The 23495-nt window shown below is 42.9% G+C and overlaps 1 protein-coding gene across 1 annotated transcript in view; it reads right to left on the bottom strand.

The window, feature by feature from the left end:
- The window catches only part of SASH1 (SAM and SH3 domain containing 1), a 217236-nt gene extending 194192 nt beyond the window's left edge, over positions 1 to 23044 (bottom strand). Inside the window, exon 1 of the mRNA XM_064486597.1 lies at positions 22671 to 23044. Coding sequence (XP_064342667.1) covers positions 22671 to 22691 — 21 coding nt within the window. The 5' untranslated portion in view covers positions 22692 to 23044. The remainder of the gene's footprint in view (positions 1 to 22670) is intronic.
- Positions 23045 to 23495: the final 451 nt, after the last annotated feature.

Genomic DNA, 23495 nt, shown 5'->3' on the forward strand with positions numbered 1-23495 from the left:
GAAGACATTTTTTCCCCCAGGTTAACTTCACACAGTGATTCAAGCCTCCATGGCTGCCGACATTTGACTTTTGACCTTTGCCTTCAAAAGTATAGAAATGTGTGCCTTCAAAATTTTGCTAAATTCTCCAGATACTTTAAACAAGAGGCAAAGTCAGAGCCTCCCTGCAATGACTCTTGTTCTTCTCCTGCTCTTGTTCCCCTTCCTCTAAGCTGCCACCAAATGAGCACTGAACACTGTGTGTAGAACTCTGGATCCCAGGGCTCGGGGAGGCTGGAGGTCCTTGACAGAGCAGCATCCTAAGCTAATCGTCCTTGGGTCAATAATGCAACCCCACTGAGACTCAATTTTCTTATCTATAAAATGGGGCTATGAATAACATGTAGTCCATAGGTTCACATGAGATTTGGAGCCCAGTAACATGGTAAACGCTAAGTGAATGTTACTACTATTAAATAAAAATGCATTTAAGAATATGCAAATATCCATAGACATTTGCCTTTTAACAAATATTCTCTCCTTTAATGTAACAAGGATCTTCAACAGGTTTTAATGGTAAGTAGAAATGGCTTCATAAAGTCTACACCTCCAATAAGTGGTATTAAAGTGCTACTAGAATAGTATGGAATTTTAAATTCATTGTTTGGAAGAACTCTAAGCAGTTGGCTTCCCAACACTTCAGGGAGGTTACCAGAACTGTGAGGTGTCCTGGTCTCCATGGCAGAGGATGGGATAGAACCTGCCAGAAGGTCAGATGTTAGAAATTGCACTAAGGGGCAAGGTGTGGGCAATCCAGCAGTCGGCCGCACCCAGCAGGTGAAGCACTGCGGTCCTCAGGCAGCCCTCACCTGGGCCGGGGGCCGAGGGAGGAAGGCAGGCCAGGAATAATTTCTCACTGTTCTTAGGCACCTGCCCTTCTTCGAATAGGGGGAAGCGCACTTCCATGGTCTACACCCGCAGTGCTGACCGGTAGCCCGGTCTGAACGGACCACAGGCCACTGAGAAAATGCCTCTTGGCCCTGGGGTGGGGAAGTGGGGGCTGCCCAGTCAATCAGGACTCAGAAAGAAGTCGAAAGGGTTCTTGTTAGTAATACTGTTTTTTGCAGTTTTTCTCCATGTCTCTCTCTCTCTCTCCAAGGGAGAAGAAGCTGAGTCAAGCACCAAATCAGAGTCTGGAATCTGCTCACCCAAAGAATAATGGATCTATTCTGCTCAAAAAAAGGCCTTGATTGTTGATGTGTTTACTTCAGCTCCTTCTGTGAAGGAGAGTATCAGAAATTTGGGGACACAGCAAAACTGGGAGCAAGGAGAGAGAGAGAGAGAGAGAGAGAGAGAGAGAGAGAGAGAGTATGTGTTTAAATGTGCATGCATGTGTGTAAACAGAAAACTCTTTTCCTTAGGGATCAAAATGCCCCTGTAGTGAGCCTGCCCACCCCACTGAGACATCAAAACTCACATTACTTCCCGCCTAAGCTACACTGAAGCCACCTTTAAAGTGGGTAGTGGCACACCTGGGACTCATTGAATTCATTATCCTGGGCCTTTGTTTGCTCACCTGAGAAATGAAGACATTGGATTAGACACATTCTCAGACCTTTCCAGATCCAAAATGCTCTCTCTTGTTAAGTCTTTGAAACAGGAAGGGGAGATCAGAATTTATCCAGAAGCAAAGCAAAGTCAACACTGTGTGTGTGTGTGTGTGTGTGTGTGTGTAACTGCCTTATTAGTACAAAGGACTTATTAGACATGAAATTTTTTTTTGCCTATTTCAAAAGTGGGAACCCGATTCTATGCATTTTAGTAAAATGGCTGTGGTAGTGGATTTTAACTCCATACTTTGGAAAAGGTAAACGTCAATGTGTAGCACAGAGAGTCGAGGCCAGAAAACCCTGCTGAGTTGGAGAACCACTTCAGAAAGAGAGTTGGTGCTTTCTCCAGGTGCTTACCCACCCAGCAAGAGAGAAGGGCAATGGAAATTTTCAGGCCATTTTTTTGCTCCATGCTCTTCCACCCTGAGGGCTTGGGATTTGATCAGATAAGCTGAGGTTCACAGCACCGCACCACCATTTGTAAAGTATTATTCAAAACACGAGGCATTAGCAGTTCTATGCTGTATGCAGTCCTCCCTGTGTAAGAATAATAATAAAAGAAACAGGCACCACACAGCAAGTACTTAGTTATGTTCTAGACCGGGTTCTAAGTGAGTGTTTTACCAATTGTTACTTACTCTTCCTCCATCCCAGGGAGAAACGACCTATTACCATCATCCCTTTTGGGACCTCATCTTCGTGAGAAAGGACCAATCACCCATCCCTACAGAAGGGCTGGGGAATTTGCCCCGGGTCTCAGTAAGGGAAGGTTCCAGGATTTGTACAATTCTGACCCTGAAGTCCATGTTCTCCACCATTCCTGGATTCTGCCACTGGTCTCCATCTGCTTGCCAACCCTGCGACAGTTTCCTGGCTCTGTGGCCTCATTTGTATTCTTGTCTGCCTTCCTGTGTGGCCAAGACACATCTGCAAAGGAATTTGTGGCCATGGAACTGAATTTCTCTGTGCAAAATCTAAGTGCACCACTCCAGAAACATGGGAGCGCTCAGCGCCACACAGGCATCGCTAGCATCCTTCTTTGATGGGGCCAGCCCAGGTACAGCAGACGTCCACACGTCGTGCTGTGCAGAGAAAGATTCCCCTTAACCTCCCCAGAACAGTGGCGAGGGCTCAATTGCAATTCACAGAATTGCCCAGGAAACACTCAGCCACCCAAATTAGGCCAATGACTCTTTCTCAGGTTTCTCTTGCTCCCTGAGGAATCTTAATGCTCTCCGAGTATATAAGAATAGCAAATACTTCCTAAGTTCTGATAAAAGAAGCACTTTCCCTTTTCGTCCTCCCAGAGTACCTGGCATGGCTGAGCTAAGGTAAGGGCTGTATGACTGTAGTCAGCAAAGAATTGGGAGCACGTGCTTGGTGACCTGTGGGAAAGCTCTAACGTGATGGCTTCCCCACTGGGGTTCTGACTCGCTATGACTCCTGGACAGGCTACAGGGTGAATGCAGATTCTAGAAAACTTAGATCCTAGCACCAGTGGCATAAATGAAGTTTCTTACATCTCCCCACCTCTTCCAGGACCTGCTGGCTCTGGGGCTCCTAGTGTCCCAAGACTTCTCTGAAATGCTTACAAGACTAGCCCTGCACGTCCATTTAAAGAGAAGAGGAGCAAACAGTTTAAGGACATTTCCAGGCATTTATCTAACAGGATTGTAACCCAATGGGGCTATCTCCTGGGCTGCTGATTTCTTGGGCAAGGAGCCACAGCAGAGGAGACAACGGGTGGTGTCTTTGCTTACTGCTAGTCCAGAGGTGAGCTGGTTCTGAGCACACCTGAAGAGTCATTGCCTGCACCACTGACCACCTACAGGGTTTGGATCATCTTGGGTTTGCAAGGTGCTCTGTGGCCACTCTTTGGGGACCCATACCCAGGTTTAGTGAGCCCTTCCTGGACTGTTAGAGATCCTGGTAGATGTGATCCCCCTCTCTGGGCTCTTGTTGATTTAAGTAGACCTTTTCCAGCCTGGCACAGAGCCTGCGACTGATGGAATTCACACCTCATTTGCTTTTGCTGCTGTGCCCTGATGCTAATTAGCTGGAGGGAGAAGTGAGCTGCCGCAACTCAGCTATGGCTCCAGCCACATCCGAAGTGACCGAGTTCCCTGCAGACTCAGTGTTTGAGCAGAATGTCCTTCACAGCTCTCTTCCCAGTGCAGAGACTTCTAGAGGCTATGTGTGAGTTGTAGAGCCCGCAGGCCATGCACTCGGAAGTGATGGAAGGCCGAGGACTGCTAGTATCTGTAATAATATCCATGCACCAAGGAGAATCCAGTTAGTTTCTGCGGAAGGCTCTATTAGCCCATATCCTGGGATGAGGTGGGATGGGGGCCTGGTGTAGAGGGGTGCCACCCTCTGCCTGTGCTAGGTAACAGGCAAGCTCAGAACTCAGAGCAGAGTGTGGTTTAAGACCTCAGAAAAAATGAACTGGATAACCATTCAAATCGGACGGCTTAGTTATACAGCTCCCGGAGGCAGGAAATAAGACTGAACTATCTCTTCCAGCTGCATGCGTCTATGAAAAGATCATCACAGAAGGCAGTTTTGTCTACCTTCCAATCTCAAGTAACACTTAAAAACACTTCATTAAGTACATTTTTACAAAGGTATTTCCTTCCCGTGCCGTAGTCAGTGTTTTTTCTTTCTTCTTTTGCCTGAGCAGACCACCAGCGTTAAAGACGCTAGCTGCTCTTTTTTCCAGGGGGAACTTAACTAAGTTCTTTCAAATACTAGGATCTATTTTTCTTGGTTCTAAATCTTTCCTCTTCAGCACGTCTGGACTCTTCAGTTCTTTTTCTTCTACTCTATCCCCCACAGCCCCCCAGGGGGGACCAGCAACAACAAAGATAACAATCACCATAAATATCTTACGCCCCACGCAGTGGCTTGCTTAATCTTAGTCCTTATTTTTTGGCTTTCATTAGATTTTAAAGAGCATTTCATTACCTAATAGATCAGTCACATCTTGGCTCTCCCTCCGTCTCTCTGGGTTTTCTCTTGAGAGCCAGCTTTGCTTAGCATTCTTGGAGAAAGCTTAGTCTGCCTCGTCAGATGAACGTATGGCTCTCACAATTTGGAGTCACTGAGGTTGGGCAGACGGGTGGAAGTAACTTCCGTTACTCGTGTTAGATGGAGCCACACAAAATGGCCGCCACTGGACCATTTTTCGACCTATAAAATAACTTCATATGGCTTAAACTAATATGTAGGAGTTTGAGGCTCATATTCAAGCAGTGAGCCACAGTTTTCCTATAAACTTCACTCAGGCAGAAGGAATAAGATTGTCTTCCCCATTTCAGAGGCTATCTTCTGGTGAATTCCACATTCTTCTAAAGATTTCAATAGCTAGCATTTATTGGACAATCTGCATTCCTCATGTAATCCTTACATCAATTCCATGAGGTAGGAATTATGACTCCCATTTTACGGATCTGAACACTGAGGCTCACTCAGAGAGGCTGAGAGAAGGCAGGTCTGCCTCACTCTACCTCCTTGCCTTTCCCCCTCTACCATATGGCCTCCTCTTTGCATTAACTTCTCACCTTTTAAAAAAGCTCTTCCTGATATTTCTTTTCCAGTGATTTTGCCTGAAACAAACATGGCAAAATTATCCACCACCTGATCTTCACTGGGCCCTAATCGCCCAAAATATGAGGGTGATGCCCCCCTATTGATAAAGAAATTGTAGGAACAGGGCCACTTATTTATCAATCTGTGGTTCCTAATCTCCTCAAGTAGAAATGCTTTGGCATCATAATTTTTTTTTTAAGTTGTAGGCAAATGACCAATTTGTACACGTTACAAACAAACTGGGAAGCCAGAGCACAAATATATTGTGTTTAGAGTAGCCATCAAATAAAATCTAAGAAATTAAATTAATCTGACACATATTTAATGAAGTACACAATCATTATTATATCTCACAGTAATTAGGCATAAATGGGATGCACTGCACGTAAATAACTGTAATTGGTTTGACTGTACACAGTTTTTTAGGTTTTTTTCTGATCACATTCAGTTTTGTAAGTTCTATTTATAGAGTATTGGTGTGGAACTGGGATCATCATCACCACCATCACCATCATCACCATCATCATCATCACCATCATCACCACCATCACCATCATCACCATCACCACATGCACGGACCGGCACAGCTGTGGATCTTGCACCCCTTCCCTCAACAGCTGGGATTTCCTTATCTCCTCCTTCCCCCACCCCTAGCTAGCAGAGCTGCTTCTTGGATTGTAGCGATGCTCCTTGTACCTCCCATCCTGCTGTGCTTCTCCCAGACTCTCACCCTGAAGGCTTCCTGCAGCAGCTGCGAGGCTGCACTTTTTTCTCCTTGGATGTCCTGGATGCTGAAGGCCTGAAGCGACTAACCTCTAGACTCCAGCATTGTGGGTGAGAGGTTAATGTGAGAGAGGAAGGAACAACATGCAGAAAGGGGAAGGAATGGCCAAGGGAAAGGCCCGGGCTGCTGACCAAGTGTGGGATTTCCATATTGCAAGTGACTCTATTCATACTGGTTGAAACCAAGGGGAATTTACGGGATCCCATAACTGAAAAATCAGGGGTGGATCCCAGTGCTCAGAGCTATCTTCAGGGGTCTGTGATTCTCTTTCCCGAAGCCCTGCTTTTCTCTGTGCTGGTTTAGTCTCCAGCAGGCGTACCTGCATGGCGGGAAGACAGCCATCAGCGGCTCCAGGCTTAGATCAACCAGCTCAGAAACCGTAGGAAGAAAGCCCCTCTTTTTTAGTAGCTCCTGTGGAATTCCTGAGATCAGCTATGGTTTGCCTGGCCCTTACCTGAACTAAGCAGAGAGTCCCTGGGCATGTGATGCTCTTATGAGTGGCTAGGCCTCCATCACAGGGCAGCATTTAGAGCTGGAGGTGGATTCAGTCCCACTAGACCACGTGGACAGGTAGTGGGCAACAGTGGGCTACAAAGGTTAATTGGATGCTGTTATCAGAAAAGGAATTATAGAGCTGGGCAGTGGTGAAACAGAGGGCAGAGAGAGAACAGGTGAAATGGCCTCGGAGCACCCATATCTCAGAGAGTTGGCTCAGAGAAGAGGAAGCATTAGGATTAAGGTAAGTAGAAGAAATGGGAATAGATATAAACTTGGTAACACATTCTGCTTATTAAGAGGGTCTTTCAAGACCTTAAACTGAGCAAAAGTTTTACTTTTCTATCCTTTAAAACATCTCCCTCACCTGTATGCTGTTATTTGAAATTTCTTTAATCATGGACAATCCTTTATTCTAATAACAGAGAAAACAGATTTAAGCGCAAATGCCATGGGAAAGGTGCTATAGAGGTATGAATGGGTTGCAGCCAAAAGAGAAATGAAAACATCCTATTTCTTATTTTGATAAGGAAAGAGAAATAAAGAGAGCAGGGGAAAAGAGTGCCATTCATGAGGAAAGAAAGAATAAATGTAGATGATGACAGAAGACAGTCAAAACTCATTTCCCCAAATTGTCAATGTCAACACAGTTGACTGAACACAAATAGTGGCCACAGACTGACCATAGAGGAAATTTTATAATAGCATCTTTTTACTATTGATCTCTTTGCTTTTAGAACTTCTTACTTTATTGAATGAGAACCGAACTTTCCAAACTGAGTATTTGCTCTTGGTTGAGACATCTCTGAGGCCTGGACCATCTTGGCCCAGTTAGGTCATAATTTAAGCTGGTGAGAAGAATGCAAGATAAAACATGCCACGGGAGAAGTTCTTTGGCTCTCAGCCATATCCGAAGCCTTGGCATGTCTTAATAAAGTTAAACCTTTTTCCTCCTTCTCTGATACAATCTGTATTTTGCTAAACAGGACTTAAATGTATGTGAACTTCATTCCAGAAAAGGGAAGAGAATAGTCCAAGTTTTTGTTATCCCTTAAAGAGCCTTAAATTTCAGAAATTCAGGTTTATTTAATACTTAAAAGACACTGAAAAATGGCACTTTGTTCCCTTCAGTGTGACACCATCTTAATTGTACTTTCAGTGAATAAGAGAGTGTTTGGGAGGCTGATCCTCCCCATGACTTGGTTCCCAGACCTGACCACATGGGTCAGGCTATGACATTAAGATATTCTGAAGATTTCCCAATGGGGGTTAGTAATGTGAGGACCAAAAAAGTGACATCACAGTCACAAATGTCTCAATGATATTCACTCTTCCACATGAGAAATACTGGAAAGAACTTGAACATGGCCAAACTATATTCTAAAAACATCAATAAAGAGAATCAACACCACAAAAAAGTTGTCCTAATTATCCTAGACCTTATCCAAAATAGTGATATTTTGCCCATTTCTGGACTATTGGGCTCTGACATCACAAGGGGGATGACAGGAAAACATCAGGAATCGGGGGGGGGGTGTTGAATAATTTAAAGAAAAAGTCTGGGAGACAGGATGCCTTTTCATCTCTTTCATAAAACATTGAAATATAAATAAAAATTTAAAAATTAATTCCTAGTTATTAACTGGGAGAGAGAAGGAAAATTTTTACCATCTATCTGGGCATCAAAGTCTGAGAGCTAAGGATGTTGGTTGTAATCATAGATAAAACCAAACATTGCACTGAAGCAGACTCTTCTCATAGAATTCATGACTATTATTTGCATTCACAGTTGCTATATAACAAGTGTACACAGGCAGGATAGAAATCAAATCACCCTCCGGTTACATGTTAAAGGAAGTAACATCAACCCCCGTTTTGCAACGTACGATACTCACTATGCTTACTTTTAGATTCCTATTTTCAGATGTTTTCTAAATCCAACATCCTTATCAGTAACAATTATCTATGTCTCTGAGGCTCATCAGCTTGGAAAGAAACCTTTGCCTGAAAGCCTTCTCTTTAAACTTATTCTGGGCAATGGCAAAGGCGACCACTGGCTGCTTTGAAGACCTCCCTGGTGCTCCCGCCTAGACCAATGCACCCAACAGACCTGGAGACTCCTGGGGGTGAGGGGTGGGGCCCTCCCTCCCTCTCACCACTTCACTGCCTTTACCCTTAAGTCAGCAGGAAAGGAAAACAGTGACAAAAATGAGGTTAAAGGCTCTAGGCTTGAGACTGGGAGTCATTTGAAATCAGGTAGGATTGGGTTGGATCACGCCTTTACACATGGATGGACTGAGGGCCGTGTTTGCACAAGGTTAGTCATCCTTCCCTCTCCTTGGGTCAACACCAGTGGTTCCCTCCCCTTCCTTACCTGCTATTAACTCAAAGTAAAAAATGCTTCTCAAATTATGGGTTATGTCAGGGTGACCTGGAGTGGGAATTAACGCAAATAATCCATTGAAACTGACCTTGTATTTTTTTTTCACAATAAAATTAAAAAGTTGCATGACCTGTGAGAGTCAGTCATCGCCAGTTAACCGCCTTTCTGCTGCTGTAAAGGCTGGAAAGTGAAATCTCTGAGAAATCTTTCTGGTCTTTGTTTGGTGGCCCGGGTTTGATATAAAGACTTGGGCAACATGTGTGTTCACATTTAGAAGCACAGACTGTGGGGCCAGCTGCTTAGAACCAGGTGAGAAATCTTAATCTGACTGCTACCAGAACATTTTTCTGATGGTTCCAAACTGGGGTGTGTGTGTATGTGCATGTGTGTGTGTCTCTGTGGGGGCTCTTGAGTTGGCGTAGCATTTGCTAAGAGGTAGGAAGTTAAAAGACTAAAATATCATTCTTGATGTTGGGGGAAGGTGCGTGAGGCACATACCCATGGTGGGTAGGAAAATCGCAGTGGGAGGATGTTTCTAAGCTGGGAGGTTGCCCCTGTTTCACGTAGAGATGAATAGGTAGTTCAATCCCTTCCCTTGGTTTTCATATTTTTAATTATATTGAGTTTTAAATAATCAGTTGAGAGACATCTGTGTGCTGTTTCTTTTTATGTCGATAACTTGGGAGACACACTGTTCCTGGGACTGGGACAGGCTTGAGCACGACTCCCATGATCCTCTGCTGCAGGGACGGCTCATCTCACGGGTGAATCCCGGGGCTGCCCTGCGACTGCCTCCGCTTGCTCTAAGTGATTGAAAAGCACACTTGACACACACACCCTCTTCAGAGATCAAGTTATAATTAAATTCAGGACAACTCTCTGACAGCTGGAGCCCGCAGGTTTTGAGGCTGGTATTTATTCTTCTGAAAGCCCACAGCTATCGTGTATGTGTCACTGCCACATGCCCGACACGGGCGATCATGGAATGTTTGTTCTGCCTACAGTATATTTTGCTTGGTGGAAATGAAAGCCCACTAGTAAAGTAAACTCATTTTGAATACAGATTTAAGCATTTTCTTACAAACCTGAAGCCCTACATTTTCCAGACAGGACAAAAGGTTAGTTTGATATTGTGCCAACAAACAAGAAACCATAACTAAGTAGTCGAGAATAGGTAAACACAAATGGCTTGGGAGAGGGGGAGATGTCTGGTGGGATGCCAGTGTGGAGTCCAGATTTAACAGCTTCATCAAAGGGAATGTGTTAAATGCTCATTAACTAAATTTACAAATGATCCCCAGCTGGGAGGTGTTGCAAACAACAGAGGAATAACACACACACACACACACACACACACACACACACACACACACACACAGTCACTCACTAATTACATGCACACATGGACACAAAGCAGGAAAGGAAGTAAAATTCTGCTTGGAAAATAGACCCAAGATAAAATAGTTTTAAATACAGACATTCAAAGAAAGTATTAACATAGATTTCATACAGAACTAAGGGAACAACTTGCAAATAGTAAGCTGCTGTCTCTGCTGAAGGTAATTGGGTCACTGCAGGGGGTAGGAGGGGAGAGAGTGCATGGTGGCAGGGGGTGTGCACATCCCCAGAGGATCCTGGAAAAGATCTGAAATACACTCAGAAGGAAAGCAGGAGCCACTGGACGACAATAGAGGCAGGCTAGAACACTTGATAGTAATATGCCTCCAGATTCTAAATAACTATTCCTAAAACCCCTAATTTTCCAGAGCTTCAGGAGCCATTGACACAGACTACATTGTGGGTCTTGGTGGTGGAGGAAGGGCCACAATGGATCACACTGGCACCCCACAATCACCCCACTGATCCTTAAGAAGCCATTATAAACAGACTTCTTAAGGTATCATTTAGGGTGTTGCACAGGCATCTGGAAGGAAAAAAAGTGCATTCTGAATCTTTGGCCCTACCCTGATCCCATCAGAGACTTGGAGCAAGAACAGTACCTCCACTCATGTCCCATCCCTGAAATCTGACCCTCTGGGCTTCCCCTGTTGGCTCTTGGGACAGCATGCTGCAGTCTAACAGAGCACGGGGAGAGGAGGCAGACTGGCTGATGGGACACCTGGGTTCTGCCTCTGCTGCTAAATCCTTGTGTGACCGTGGGCAAGTCCCTGGACCTCTCTCTCTCTCTCTGGGTTTCAGTTTCCTAACAAGATCAGAATTTCTTACTGGAGAATCCATGAATTGGCTGCAGGGAGATCTAAATCCCTTGATGATCAACATGTTATGTGAAAGTACATATGTGCATTTTTTAGAGAAAGAACAGATTCTTTAGGAAAACAAATCATATTTTAAAGACGTTCCTGATGCAAGAAAGTTAGCAACCATTGATTATTGCTAGATTATCGTGAAGGTTCCTTCTAGAGCTAAACTGTGATCCCTAATTCATACAATCCCTTCAGTCTCTAACCCATATGAGCAATCAGAGGTAACAGAGAAAGAATCTGATGCACCTGCTCATCATATATCACCAAACCTAAAATCCAGACATCTGACCTCCTTGATGAGTTGTGTTTGGACTGAGAACTATTGGAATCTCTTGGCTCAATTGGTTAGAACATAGGAAAAGTAAGTTCAGGGTTGCAGGTTTGATTCACGCTTAGACCTTTTCACTTCTCACTAAAAGTAAAGAAAGGGGGAAAAATTTCTACTGGAATTACCTTAGGAAACCCTACTAGACATCTGGGAACTCCAGGAAAATTGTGGAAATGAGACCAATATATAGCCTCCCACTGCTTTTTGAAAATGGACTGTAATGTCAGTACCATGTCCTCAGCCAAACCTTGTGAAGGCATCTCTGGCAACCACTCTGGGAAATGGCTTTTCTTGGGCTTACATTGTGAAGTAATATATATATGGTAGGGTGCCAGGCGCTTATCTCAGTGAACCCACGCCACCACTGCAGCAGGTGGATAGTGTTGGCTTCATCTTCATTTTCCAGATAAAAAAGGGACTTTGGAAATGGGCAGGCAACTTTTTTAAGGCTACAGATGGCAAGTGTTGGGGGCTGGATTCCAGTGTAGGCAGCCCTACTTCAGACCTGGCTTACTGGCTCAATGGTTGTGTCTCCTTCCCATGAAGATGGAGGAGAGGTGACAAAGGCTGGAGACCGGGGGTGGGAATGGGGGCAGGGCGGGTGGCGGGGAGAGGGAGGTAGCACCATGTACATTCATTGTGTGTGTGTGTGTGTGTGTGTGTGTGTTTGTGTGTGTGTGTCTGTGTGTGTGTGTGTGTTCTTCCTCCCACGGGCAGCCCGTAAATACAATATCGGTTGGATATGAAGCTGCTTCTACTTCCTGTTTCCTCAGAAAATTACCCCAGCATCATATGGTTCAAGGCCAAACAAATCTCTCTCTCTCCATCTTTATCTCTGTCTCTCAGTCTCCTCCTTCCTCTCCCTCCCTGTCCCTGTCTTCTCTCTTGTCGTCTCTTATTCTCTAACCAAAAGACCTTATGTCCCTGAAGTTCTGCTCCTTAAAACATCTATGAGAATACACCTTCAGAATAACAGGTCGCTTCGGAGGTGAGGGAGGGGACAGGTGAGAGGTACAGAGTGGCTTTAGATGTGTAAGTAATGTGCCTTCTTAAGTGGACCATGGGTATGCACTTAATGGTCTGTATATTTTTATCTGAAAAATATGAATATCATTAAATATTAAAAAAACTTTTTCACAATCTGTCTAAAAAAAGATTTACTTGGCCTTAAAAATGTTCATACCACTTGACTGAGCAGCCCCATTTCTGGGACTCTATTCTGAGGAAATAATCTGAAACGAGGACAAAGATTTATATGCCAAAGGTTCATCACAACGTTATTTCTAATTTAAAAATCTTGAAATAATTTAAAAAGCATAACAAAGAAGAACGATTGGGCAAATTATGCTGCATCTGTGAGCTAGAGTAGTACATATACTTCAAAAAAAGATGCTTACAAAGTGTTTTTAATGGTATAAGGAAATGCATTTGATGAAATTTTAAGTGGAACATCAGAATATGAAATTATGCATAAAATAAGATTTCAAAGTTCTGGAAAAGACTGAAAAAAAAAGACTGAGAGAAAACAAAGCAATTAGTGGGCACCTCCGGGTTGTATATTTGTGGCCCTTTGCACTTGTTTCTAAGTGCTAATTTCAGACAACTGAGCATGTATTACTTCTATAAAATGGGAAAGATGATAAAAAATCAACTGCCTATTGGTTCTTGTCATCAGAAATCTTCTGGTAGGTTCCTGTACAGGCAACTGGTATGACTGTTGCCCCTTGGCCTGAAGTAGATGAAATGCTGCTGCTGACAGACTAACTCACAGGGTTGGGGCAGGCAGTCTGGAGTTCCTGGTCCCTCCTGGTACCTACTGTTTACTGCACTTAAAAAAAAATACATATATGTGTGTGCATGTATATGTGTGTGTGTGTATATATATTTTTATATTTATATTTATATTTATATTTATATTTATATTTATATTTATATTTATATTTATATTTATATTTATAATGACCTCCCAGCCCCAAACCCCCCAGTGTCTCCTGTTTTGTCTCATCTAGTCCAAGACTAGATGTAGATGAGGAAAGCCAGTGTGAAACCCAGGTAGACACACATGCTTCTGACCAAGTAAAGAACTATGGTCACGTGAGGTAATGGTGCAAAGTTTCTCTGGCGCGCGCGCGCGCGCACACACACACACACACACACACACACTCGCCTCCCCGCAGTGTCCCTGCTCACATTCCACTGGCCTGAGCTCCAAGGGAGGAAGGTATGTGGCAGGGGTCCAGGGGCCCGAGGCAGCTGTCTCAGGGCCCAGGTGGCTGCAGGGCAGCCGGCACAGCTGTAGGGGAAGGAGCCCGGGGGAGGCAGAGGGAGTGCTCTGGATCTCTGTTTCTCCTTCGTGCCCTCTCCTCTTGCTTCAGTCCCGTCAATCACCCCGGAGGGAAGTGTCTGACTAGTTTCACCAGCGGCTGATGTCTCAGGATAAGGAAGAAGGAAACCTGGGTTTAGCCGCAAGCACAAGATAAGCCTTCTGCACTAGGGGCCCCCAGATAAAGTCGGGAAGTGGTTGATTTGGATCTCTTCAGGTTTCCTTCTCGGGACGTGAGTGTCTTTCCCTGCCTCCTGACGACACACCTAGGTGTGTCCCCTCTGCAGAGAAATAAGCAGAGGCTGCCGCCAGGCTCTAATGACAGGGCAGAGCCAGGCTACGTAGATTGAGGGGAGGGCACACAAGCAAAAGGCACCGCGATCTCACCACAATCTTAATCCAATATTTGAAAGGGGAGGGTATAGCTCAGTGGTATAGTGCATGCTTAGCACACACAAGGTCCTGGGTTCAATTTAAAAATAAATAAGTAAAAACCTATTACCTCCCCCTAAAACAAACAAACAAAAATTTAAAAATATTTGAAAAATATTTATATACTTAAAAATACATATTTACATATATTTAACTATATATATTTTAAATGTGTTTGATTATGTTTGATGTATATTTTAAAATATATATTTAAAGATGTTTATATATGTATATGTATTTGATCTATATATATGTATATAGATATATGCTTTTTTATCATTATAGTATTAAGTTCTGCTTAATAAGAAAAATTTATTAAGGCGAACAGTCCTCAGGGCATTACTCCCCTTCCTCCCCCACGTGTATAGTTCCCTACTTCACCCCTTCTTCCCTGACATAACCATTCTTAGATCTTGTAGTTATTTTATTTGTTTCTTTCTGGCATTGTCTTTCTCATTTCTAAATCATACCTTATCCTGCTATTTCCTGGGTCCCCCCCCCATTACAGATATATAGACATGACCTATTGACTTCTAACATGAAAGATGATGATTTAATATTCCATCCTGCCTCCTTCCCTCTGCTCCCTTCCGTTTCCTTTTTTTTTTATCCTCCCAAGGTAGTGATTGTGTTAGTTCAGGTCCTCTGAGAAGCAGGAAACAAGGCAGAATAGATCTGATGCCATGAAGGAGAGGGGCTAGGAAGGAGGACTGGGTAAGAAGAGGCTTTTAGACTGCAGGGTAGTTCTGAGAAATTCAAGGCCAGGCTGATGATGAGACGCAGAATGAAGACTGCCCGTTGCAGAAGTCTTGCACGGGGCAGCAATGGCCAAAGGATGGCCCTGCTGTGCTCAGTCACTGGCTGGGAACCCAGGAGAGCAAGCCTTCCCTGGAGATGATAGTGGGTCCCCCAGGGGGCATACACGCCCCACAGCAGGCCATCCTTTGAAGGGAAGTCTGAGTGGTGCGCCTGCATGGCCACCACATTGACATTCTAATTTCTGGTTCTGTTAATGTTCAGTGCTTCCATTATTGTGACCAAATAAATATAGTTCAGAGCTGAGTCATATTGTGTACTGTAATCGTATTTCTTTTCCCATTATTTTTCTCTCTTGAAGTTTTCTAATTTGCTTACTTTTCTGTGTACTTGTCCATTATTCTTTTCCAGACTTTCTGACAGAATATAAAACACCCCATGACATGGGGACCCCATTGGTATATCGGTCCATTTCATTTCTTTCTTTTTTGGATCTATTCCGTCTGGAGCCCCATTCTGGATTGGTTCTGCTTTGCTTTTCCCCTTTGGTGCAGCAGGTTCTCCAGGAGCTTGCTGAGAAGGGGTGCAAATGATGTAAAGATTGTGACCCCCTTATAAGCTTTAAGTCCACCCCACACTTGATAGTTTCTAGGTCAGAAATTTTTTGCACCTCAGAATTTGGAAGTTACTGTTTCTTGGCTTCTAGGGCTCCTGGAGAACAGTCAATGCCATTCAGATTCCTGATGGTTTATGTGACCTTATTTTTCTTTCTAGCATGGCTTGCTACCGTCTCCTTCAATCTATGTTCAATCTTCCCAAATTTGTTGGCATTCCTCATTTCTGTTGTCCACCCCTGCCCATCATCGTTGTTCTTGTGGTTTTTATTTATTTTCCCCCTTATTTCCATTTTACTGGGGTTTGAGGAGGGAGTAGGGACAAAGAGTGAATGTTCAGTGCAATGTGCTGCATATGACGGGACATTGTGCTTCTCCTGTACCTTATTATTATGCTTTCAACACCCTCTCTGTCAGCGTTCTATCTCAAAAATGGTGGAAAAGGTACCCTTTTGGGAGAATGTGCTCAGAGGAAACAAGTGTTCCTCAGCTTTTCTGACCTCAGGCTATCCTTCTTCTTCGACACTCTTGATCTATTTCTTCATGTAGGTTAAGAGAGGGTTATCATTTATTGAGGACCTACTATGTGTACTTTACACCCAGTAGGTCTCATTTTGTCTTCACAGAATCCCTGCAAGGTAGGCATTATTACACCCACTTTACAGACAGGGACCGTGGCTCAGAAAGTTTCCCCAGGAAACTCAGCCGACAAGATGTGGAGGCTGGATTCAAGTGGGCGTCGGTCTGATGTGCAAGTTGACTGCTTTTTCCAGGGCACCTTGCTGCCCGTCTGGAGAGGGTGTATAGACAGTGTGAGGAGACGGCAGTGACAGCGGGCCAGGAGCTCTGTGGGGGAATGAACTTCCATGGAGGCAGAGCCCTCAGCCGCCCTGTTCACCTCCACCTCCCAAGCACAAGAACAATACTTGATGCATTGAAAATACACAATCAGTATTTTTTTAAAAGCATGAATGAATGGACGGATGAATAGAATATCATTTAATTCTCAGAGCAACCCAGTCATAACTTACAGTCATAACCCTTTTGTAAAAGGTTAGAAAGCAAGTTTCAGAAATTTGGGACTTCTGTTTGCTGGGGGTTTGCCCTTTCCAGGAAGTGTTGTTCTCATGTAATCTGAGGGATAACCTGTGCTAAGGTGTCAGTTAGGACCTCAGATGCTAGCTGAGTTGGCTTGGCTATGTGAGTTCTGAATTTTTCAACATTCATTCAACAAAATACTAGTGATTGTTCACTACGTGCTACTGGACTGGGAGATGGAGATTCATTAAATCTCATCCTAGCTTTACAATAATCCTGCCAGGTAGCTAGCGGGCCTAAAACCAATTTCTTAAATATCCATTTGTCCAATGAAGAGTTTGCTTAAAATTCAACCTCCATCTGAGAAGCTGGACTCCATCTTAGTGCCCTGTGTTGACTTGGCATTTTGGAGCAATTTGATGATTAAAAAAAAAAGTCAGTTCCCTGGAAGGGCGCATTTAACTTAATTTTGTATTTCTATTAGGTATTGATTGAACTTGCAGGATTTAAAAAAAAAAATGGAATTGTTTTGGATACTTGAAATTGCCTTTTTCTAGTTGACCTAGTTGTGAATAGTTAAGCCCTTTTTAGTCAGTTTATGTTAAGCCTTTTATTCAGAATTTAAATTAAATTAAAGCTTAATTTAATTTAATGTTTATTTCCAGGACACCTGAACGGATGTAAAAATGCTCCAGAGGGGATTGATGTTATGTAAGATATCCTCCAGCCAGGCTGTAATGAGGGAAAAAATGAAGACCAAGACCTAGGCAATGCACTTACTACCGCCCTCCCCCAGCTGCCATCCAAGGAGGAGACTGGGCTCCTCTCTGCTCCCTATTTTGGTGATTTCAGGTGTCAAATGCTATTTTACCTGTTCTCTTGCCTCAAAGAAAGGAATTCAGGTGGCTGAGTGGGTGTACTGGGGGCAGGCAAAACTTCTGGCAACTTTTCCATCAAGCTTATCTACCCGTTCATCCAAAAACTATGCCCTAAAACATCCATGGGGCATGTGAATGGCTTAAAATAGGAATGACTAACATAGCCAGAGGAATAGATAACTTTGTAGCAATTGTATAGTTTATTAATTATAGAGATGCTTATAATAATTCAAAGAGGTAGCAAAGGGGAGAACTTACATTCTTTCTGCCTGCCTAATACATCCTTGGGTCAGAATTTGTGAAGTTTGTTAAATGTGTTAACTAGATGAATGTGTCCCTGTTTTTGACAGGAGAAAATGGAATCAAATTGCTCAGGGCAAATTCGAGGGAGAGGTAAGAGCTCAACGTTAGGCCTAAGAGTAATGGAATTATTTTAGAACATGGACCTGTCAAACTCAATCTAGGAAACATAAACAGAATGCTCACAGACTGCATATTTTGTTAGTTTTTAAAAAGGTCAGAAATAGATGATTCTTTTTTTTTTAAAAAGACAGTACAACTGTATCTGTTTTCATATTTGGAAAACTACTGGGGTGTCAACATAATTTCTGAAAGAACTTTTTAAGAATTCCCTGGACACTATCTGGAATAAAGATGATGTCCTTCTGACACTACAGTGCTCTGTGGGTGGCTAAGATCATCTGACTCTCACCCTGTGTCTGTCCCCAGAGACTCTGGTCAGTGTCCCTGAGGCTGACTTTCCCTGGAAACTCTCAGCCCAGTCAGCTGGCTGGTCCAGGCATAATGAACTAAATGTCCCTCCATGTTAGTCAGGAATGTATTACTATCATTATTATTTATGTGAAGTATTTGAGGTTACACCAAGTTCCTTTTGGTTACAAATGCACAGGGGTGCGTTTGCAGATGTATGCATATGAAATCAACAACTGCTCCTTTTATAATCCTGGAAATGCAGCTTCCCACCAATGGAAGTTCTCTTCTCTCCCTTTCACTTTGCAGCCACCTCCACCATCAGCTTTCTCTTCCCCCGCTCCTTTTTTCCTTTGCAGGTACAATGTCCCCTCTTCCTCCATCATAGCTTACTTAATTTCACTTCGGGAATTGTTTCCACCTATATTTACTCACAAATCCCCAGCACCCTCTTCTTTTCTCTCACACTTCCAAGTTTATTTTATTTTTCATCACCCAAGCAACATGGGAAGTGGCTGATAAAAGGTAAAACCATGCTATTGACAGGCTGCACCAAAATGAAGGGAGGAGTTACAAAAAGAGTGGTCAAGGCTGGACAGAAGGGGCCCAGACTCCTTGTAGTTTCGAAGTTCTGTGCCTGCCATTTGAGATTTAGACCCATATTTTACTACCACTTATCTACCTCATGTGGGCTAAGCACTAGGCAGGACACTTTAGATGATTATCATTTAATGCTCACAGCAACTTCTTGAAGGTAGGTTTTACCCCCATCTTACAGATAAAGAAAAGCAAAAGTAGAGAGGTAAGTGACCTGTCTAGAATACATAACTGGAAAGCAGGGAGCTGGAGTTAGAGCCCATTTGTTCTTATCCCATTCTCTCCCCACTACATAATCCTTCCCTTACATACCCACAGAAGTAAAATAAGAATGGTCAAATGTCATCAATATCATGCCCGTGAAACAAAAAGCCCTATTCAAAATTCCATAGATGTTTCTATATAGCTCTTCATCTTCCTCTAAATAAACGAACTTCTCATCCAGCAATCACTTCATCCATCTATCCATCTATCCCTTCATCCATCTAATCACCCACCCATCCAGTCATCTCTCCATTTATTCACTATCCATCCAATCACATATGCATCTATCCAATTATCCATTAATTCATCCATCCTTTTATTAATTATTTACTGTATTTCAAGGTTCTAATAAGTCCTGAGGAAATGTCTAACTTTAAGGAGTCCTCAGTCTAGGGGAGGGGACAATATGTAAATAAAAATTTCCAGTATAATGTGGTGAATGTTAATACATAGTGGTACTTGTAAGGTGTTATAGAAATGCAGAAGAGGTGCCGGGGGGTTTCTAACTTTTCCTGGGAGAAACTTTTAAAACTAGGACCTCTGGCACTTTAGAAGATCAGTGGAGGAACCACTTGAAGTTGTGTGCAAAATTTTCTCTGAAGAGTTTGTGTCCAAGGGAGGAGAGAGGTGAGAGTTTGACTGGGGCATCACAGAGGAGTCTTTTTTTAAATTGAACTATACTTGATTTACAATGTTGTGTTAGTTTCAGGTATACAGCAAAGTGGTTCAGTTTTACATATATGTGTAAATATATATATGTATTTCTTTTTCAGATTCTTTTCCATTATAGGTTATTACGAGACATTGAATATAGTTCCCTGTACTATACAGTAGGTCCTTGTTGTTCATCTATTTTATACATAGTAGTATGTCTATGTTAATTCCAAACTCCTAATTTATCAGAGGAGTTTTAACTGTGTTCACGTGTGAGCTGATCAACAGTATGCCAGGAATCAGAAGTGGAGGAAGATATTCCAGGTAAAAAAAAACCCACAAGTGGAAAAGTACATGCAGATAATTTGCTAGGACTCCAACCTAGAGTACCATTTGAAGGAGTACAGGAGACCAAGCACTTAGGATGGACGGCTGGAATTTGGATAAAGAAAGGAATGCTGTGCAAGGCCAAGAATTAATTCTCAAGAATATTAAAAATGCTCTCAAAAGCATTATTACAGTTCCTTGTAAAATTTATTCTTCAATACCATTGAACAAAATGATAGACGTTCTTTCTGTCCATTTCCAGAAAGTTGTAAACGATTCTCTATATTTTGGGGTAAATTTGCATTCAGGAGTTGAGTTGGGAGCCTAACCTTGTTTCTGGGGGATAATGTGTTCTGAATTCCAAACAATGGTTTACAAAACTTCTGGAGAGCAAGGAGGCTGTGAATTGGCATGGTGGCATAGTCTTAGACACATGCCTGATGTTCAAATATGGGGCAGGGAAAGAGGATACGGCCCCGAGTGGAGACTTATTTACTTTGTTATGCAAAAAGTGGCAAGAGAGCTTTTTGGAGGAGAATTTTACTTGAGGTAATAGTAATTAAATTTCTGATATAGGTTTCGCCCTGGAAGTTTCTGAAGCACTGCTTTTATTTTCTTTCCCCAATTCTGAGGGTTGATATTAAATAGGTTAGTTAAATTAAGATATCTCTATCTAAATTAAGATCTGTCTGTCTCTGTCTGTCTGTCTGTCTCTCTCTCTATCTATTTATATCTATAAGCATCTGCCCAAGAGGAGGCTGGTCAGACCTGGAACTATTTCTATCGATTGCAAGGCTCATTCGCCAGTCTCCTTAGCTAGGACAAAAGCAATGTCTCTAAGCCTGATAATTCCCCCTTTCTGCCTGAGTTGATCAATACATCTTTTTGCATCCTCCAGCACAAAAACCCAAATGTGCTTCCTTTTCTAAAAGGGAGCCTCTGTCTTGCTGGGATTAAGAGGGCATAGTCCCACGACACAGTTTGCACTCAATTTTTGGCATCTGAAAAACCTTTCCTCTTTCAAGAACTGTGGGCAGCCACTCAAGAGGGAACAGTATTTTGGCATTTGCACTGAAAATCTTACCTGCCAACTGGGCTGCTCTTAACGTATTGTTTCTGAAACCAGGGGGAGCACATGGAATAAGATCAGGCTTTGTTGTCGGAACATTTTTTTTTTTCCGGAACATTTTTGATGAGTACATCTGCATAGAGTTGAAGGGGAAGCCGGCCAGCTGGGTTTCTCCTGCACCAGCTTTCCTCGGACTCCTGAACACTCTCATAGGGCAGTTGTTACCTCTCGAGACTCATATTTCATTCCTTTGCTTTATTAATGCCATCACCATGGACTCAGACATTTTATCCGCAGTGGTTCTGACTGACACTCTAGCACTTTTCTCTCAATTACTCATCACCCTCTATGCTGCACTTTTCGTGTCAACCTTCCCAAGAAGGTGAGTGGAAACCTATCTAAACAGAGGCTCACTAGCTCCATATGTCCAAACTGACATTTCTTCTAGGATTCCCTTTCAGGATTCTGTTTTCATTCAGCAAGTATTCCTTGGGTATCAAGTCTACCAGGCACTGTCCTCAGCTTCTCAGAGAAGACAGTGAGCAGAACAGATTTCTGGAAGTCACCCAAGAGAGGCCTCCACTCACCAAAGCCCAGTCCAGACCTGCAGAGGGAGCCAGAAAAGCCTGGAGAGCCAGCCTGGAGTTGGGGGTAGGGGTTTTGGCATCCATGCCTCAAGCTGGGAGACCCTCTGACCCTTGTTCCTAACCAATGTACCCTTCTTTTCCCTTTAATCATTATTTTTTTGGGGGGGGGGGAGGTAATTAGGTTTGTTTGTTTGTTTGTTTGTTTATTTATTTATTTATTTATTTATTTATTTATTTATTTATTTATTTATTTATTTATTTAATGGAGGTACTGGGGATTGAACCCAGGACCTCATACATGCTAAGCATGTGCTCTACTGCTGAGCTAGCCCCTCCCCTCCCTTTAATCATTTTTAATGGACAAATCTAATCTCCTTTTTAATTAAGAAGAAAAAGAACTTCACATTCTATAATATACTGAAACTGTAGGAAAAGGAGGAAAAAAGTTGTGCAGCCAGCTGAGAAGAAAACTTCAGCAGGATATTAAATGCTAAATAGTTAATCAGATGGTCCCGGTCCCCCGAGGCTTGGAATCCAAAGTGCACGGTTCCATCCTTCATTCTTAGCATGTGTGGAAATATTTTAAAATAATTTCATAGATAAGCTGAGGTTGGAAAAGCTCTGGCTCTTTAACAGTAAAAACTTTTCTTGGCTTACAGAATCGTTTTAGAGTCTTGGTGGGGAAGGGGTGGGAGGAGGAAGTTTTATATATATATCTACACAATTATATGAATATATGTTATATAAATGATCAGTCACAAAGATGGCAAGACCTGGCAGAGGAGTTCTGTTGGAAACAGCAGAGGCTTCCCAGCCTGTTGGGATTCTGATCGATTCTTTGGTGGCACTGAAACCAGCCCCCAGCCTGACGGTTACTTTATACCTGCTAGCCATGCTGGTCCCCTCCCGAACATTCCTGCCCAAATATCAGAAGCACATTTCTTCATAGAAAAACAGTCTCAAAATTTGAAAACGGACAGCCTACGTACCCTGGCGTCCTGGTCCTCCATGGAGAGAGCTGCGGAGCTGCTATCAGGCCATACGTTCGAACTTCTCCAACTTCCTTTCTGACTCAGATCGAATGAATTCGCAGCGCTGATGTAAGGCACTTAATGGGAATCTGTTTTCAATTCAGGGCAGATGTGGGACACTCTTGTAGCTCTAGGGATTATCAACTTTAAAACAAATCGCCTTCAGGATGATAAGTCAAGAGGCAGTAACTGCTTCCTGAGGCCTCCTTGGGGTTCCTTCCAAATGCTTAACATATAACACAAGAACTATGGCACAAAAGCAGGCTTTGCTCCCCAGGTTCCCAGACTTTAGAACAAAAGCTTGCAAATATTCCTCAGAAACAAAGCTCGTAAATACATCTCAGAGCGATTCAGTGGAAATACAGATATTTTGGTAATATGCAAAAGTGATCAAAATGTTCTTGCCCCACCCCCAACAAAACTATCTTAGCACTGTGTTTGCTTTATGGAGTACAGTTTTTCCACAAATTAAAATTGAATTGTTCTGGTTCAGAGTTTTCTTGGCTCAAGGAAAGGAAGGGGAGGACTATTCCAAGACTTCCACAGAGAAACATCCAGAAATCAATTTAACATGATAAGTTTAATGCTCTAGAATTAGCGTTCATGTGGCACGAACTGCCTGTAACTCAGAGCACCCTCTGTTCTGAGACCACTCTGTAGGGTTGGCTCATCCGCCAGGATTTTTGGACTCAAAAAAAAAAAACCCTCCAAACCCCCCAGAGCTGACACTTAATATAGTTTAACCCTATTTAACAACTCTGAAAAGAAGTTAAAAAAATCAAC

This window comes from Camelus dromedarius, chromosome 6, assembly GCF_036321535.1.
Source record: "Camelus dromedarius isolate mCamDro1 chromosome 6, mCamDro1.pat, whole genome shotgun sequence".
NCBI lineage: Eukaryota > Metazoa > Chordata > Mammalia > Artiodactyla > Camelidae > Camelus > Camelus dromedarius.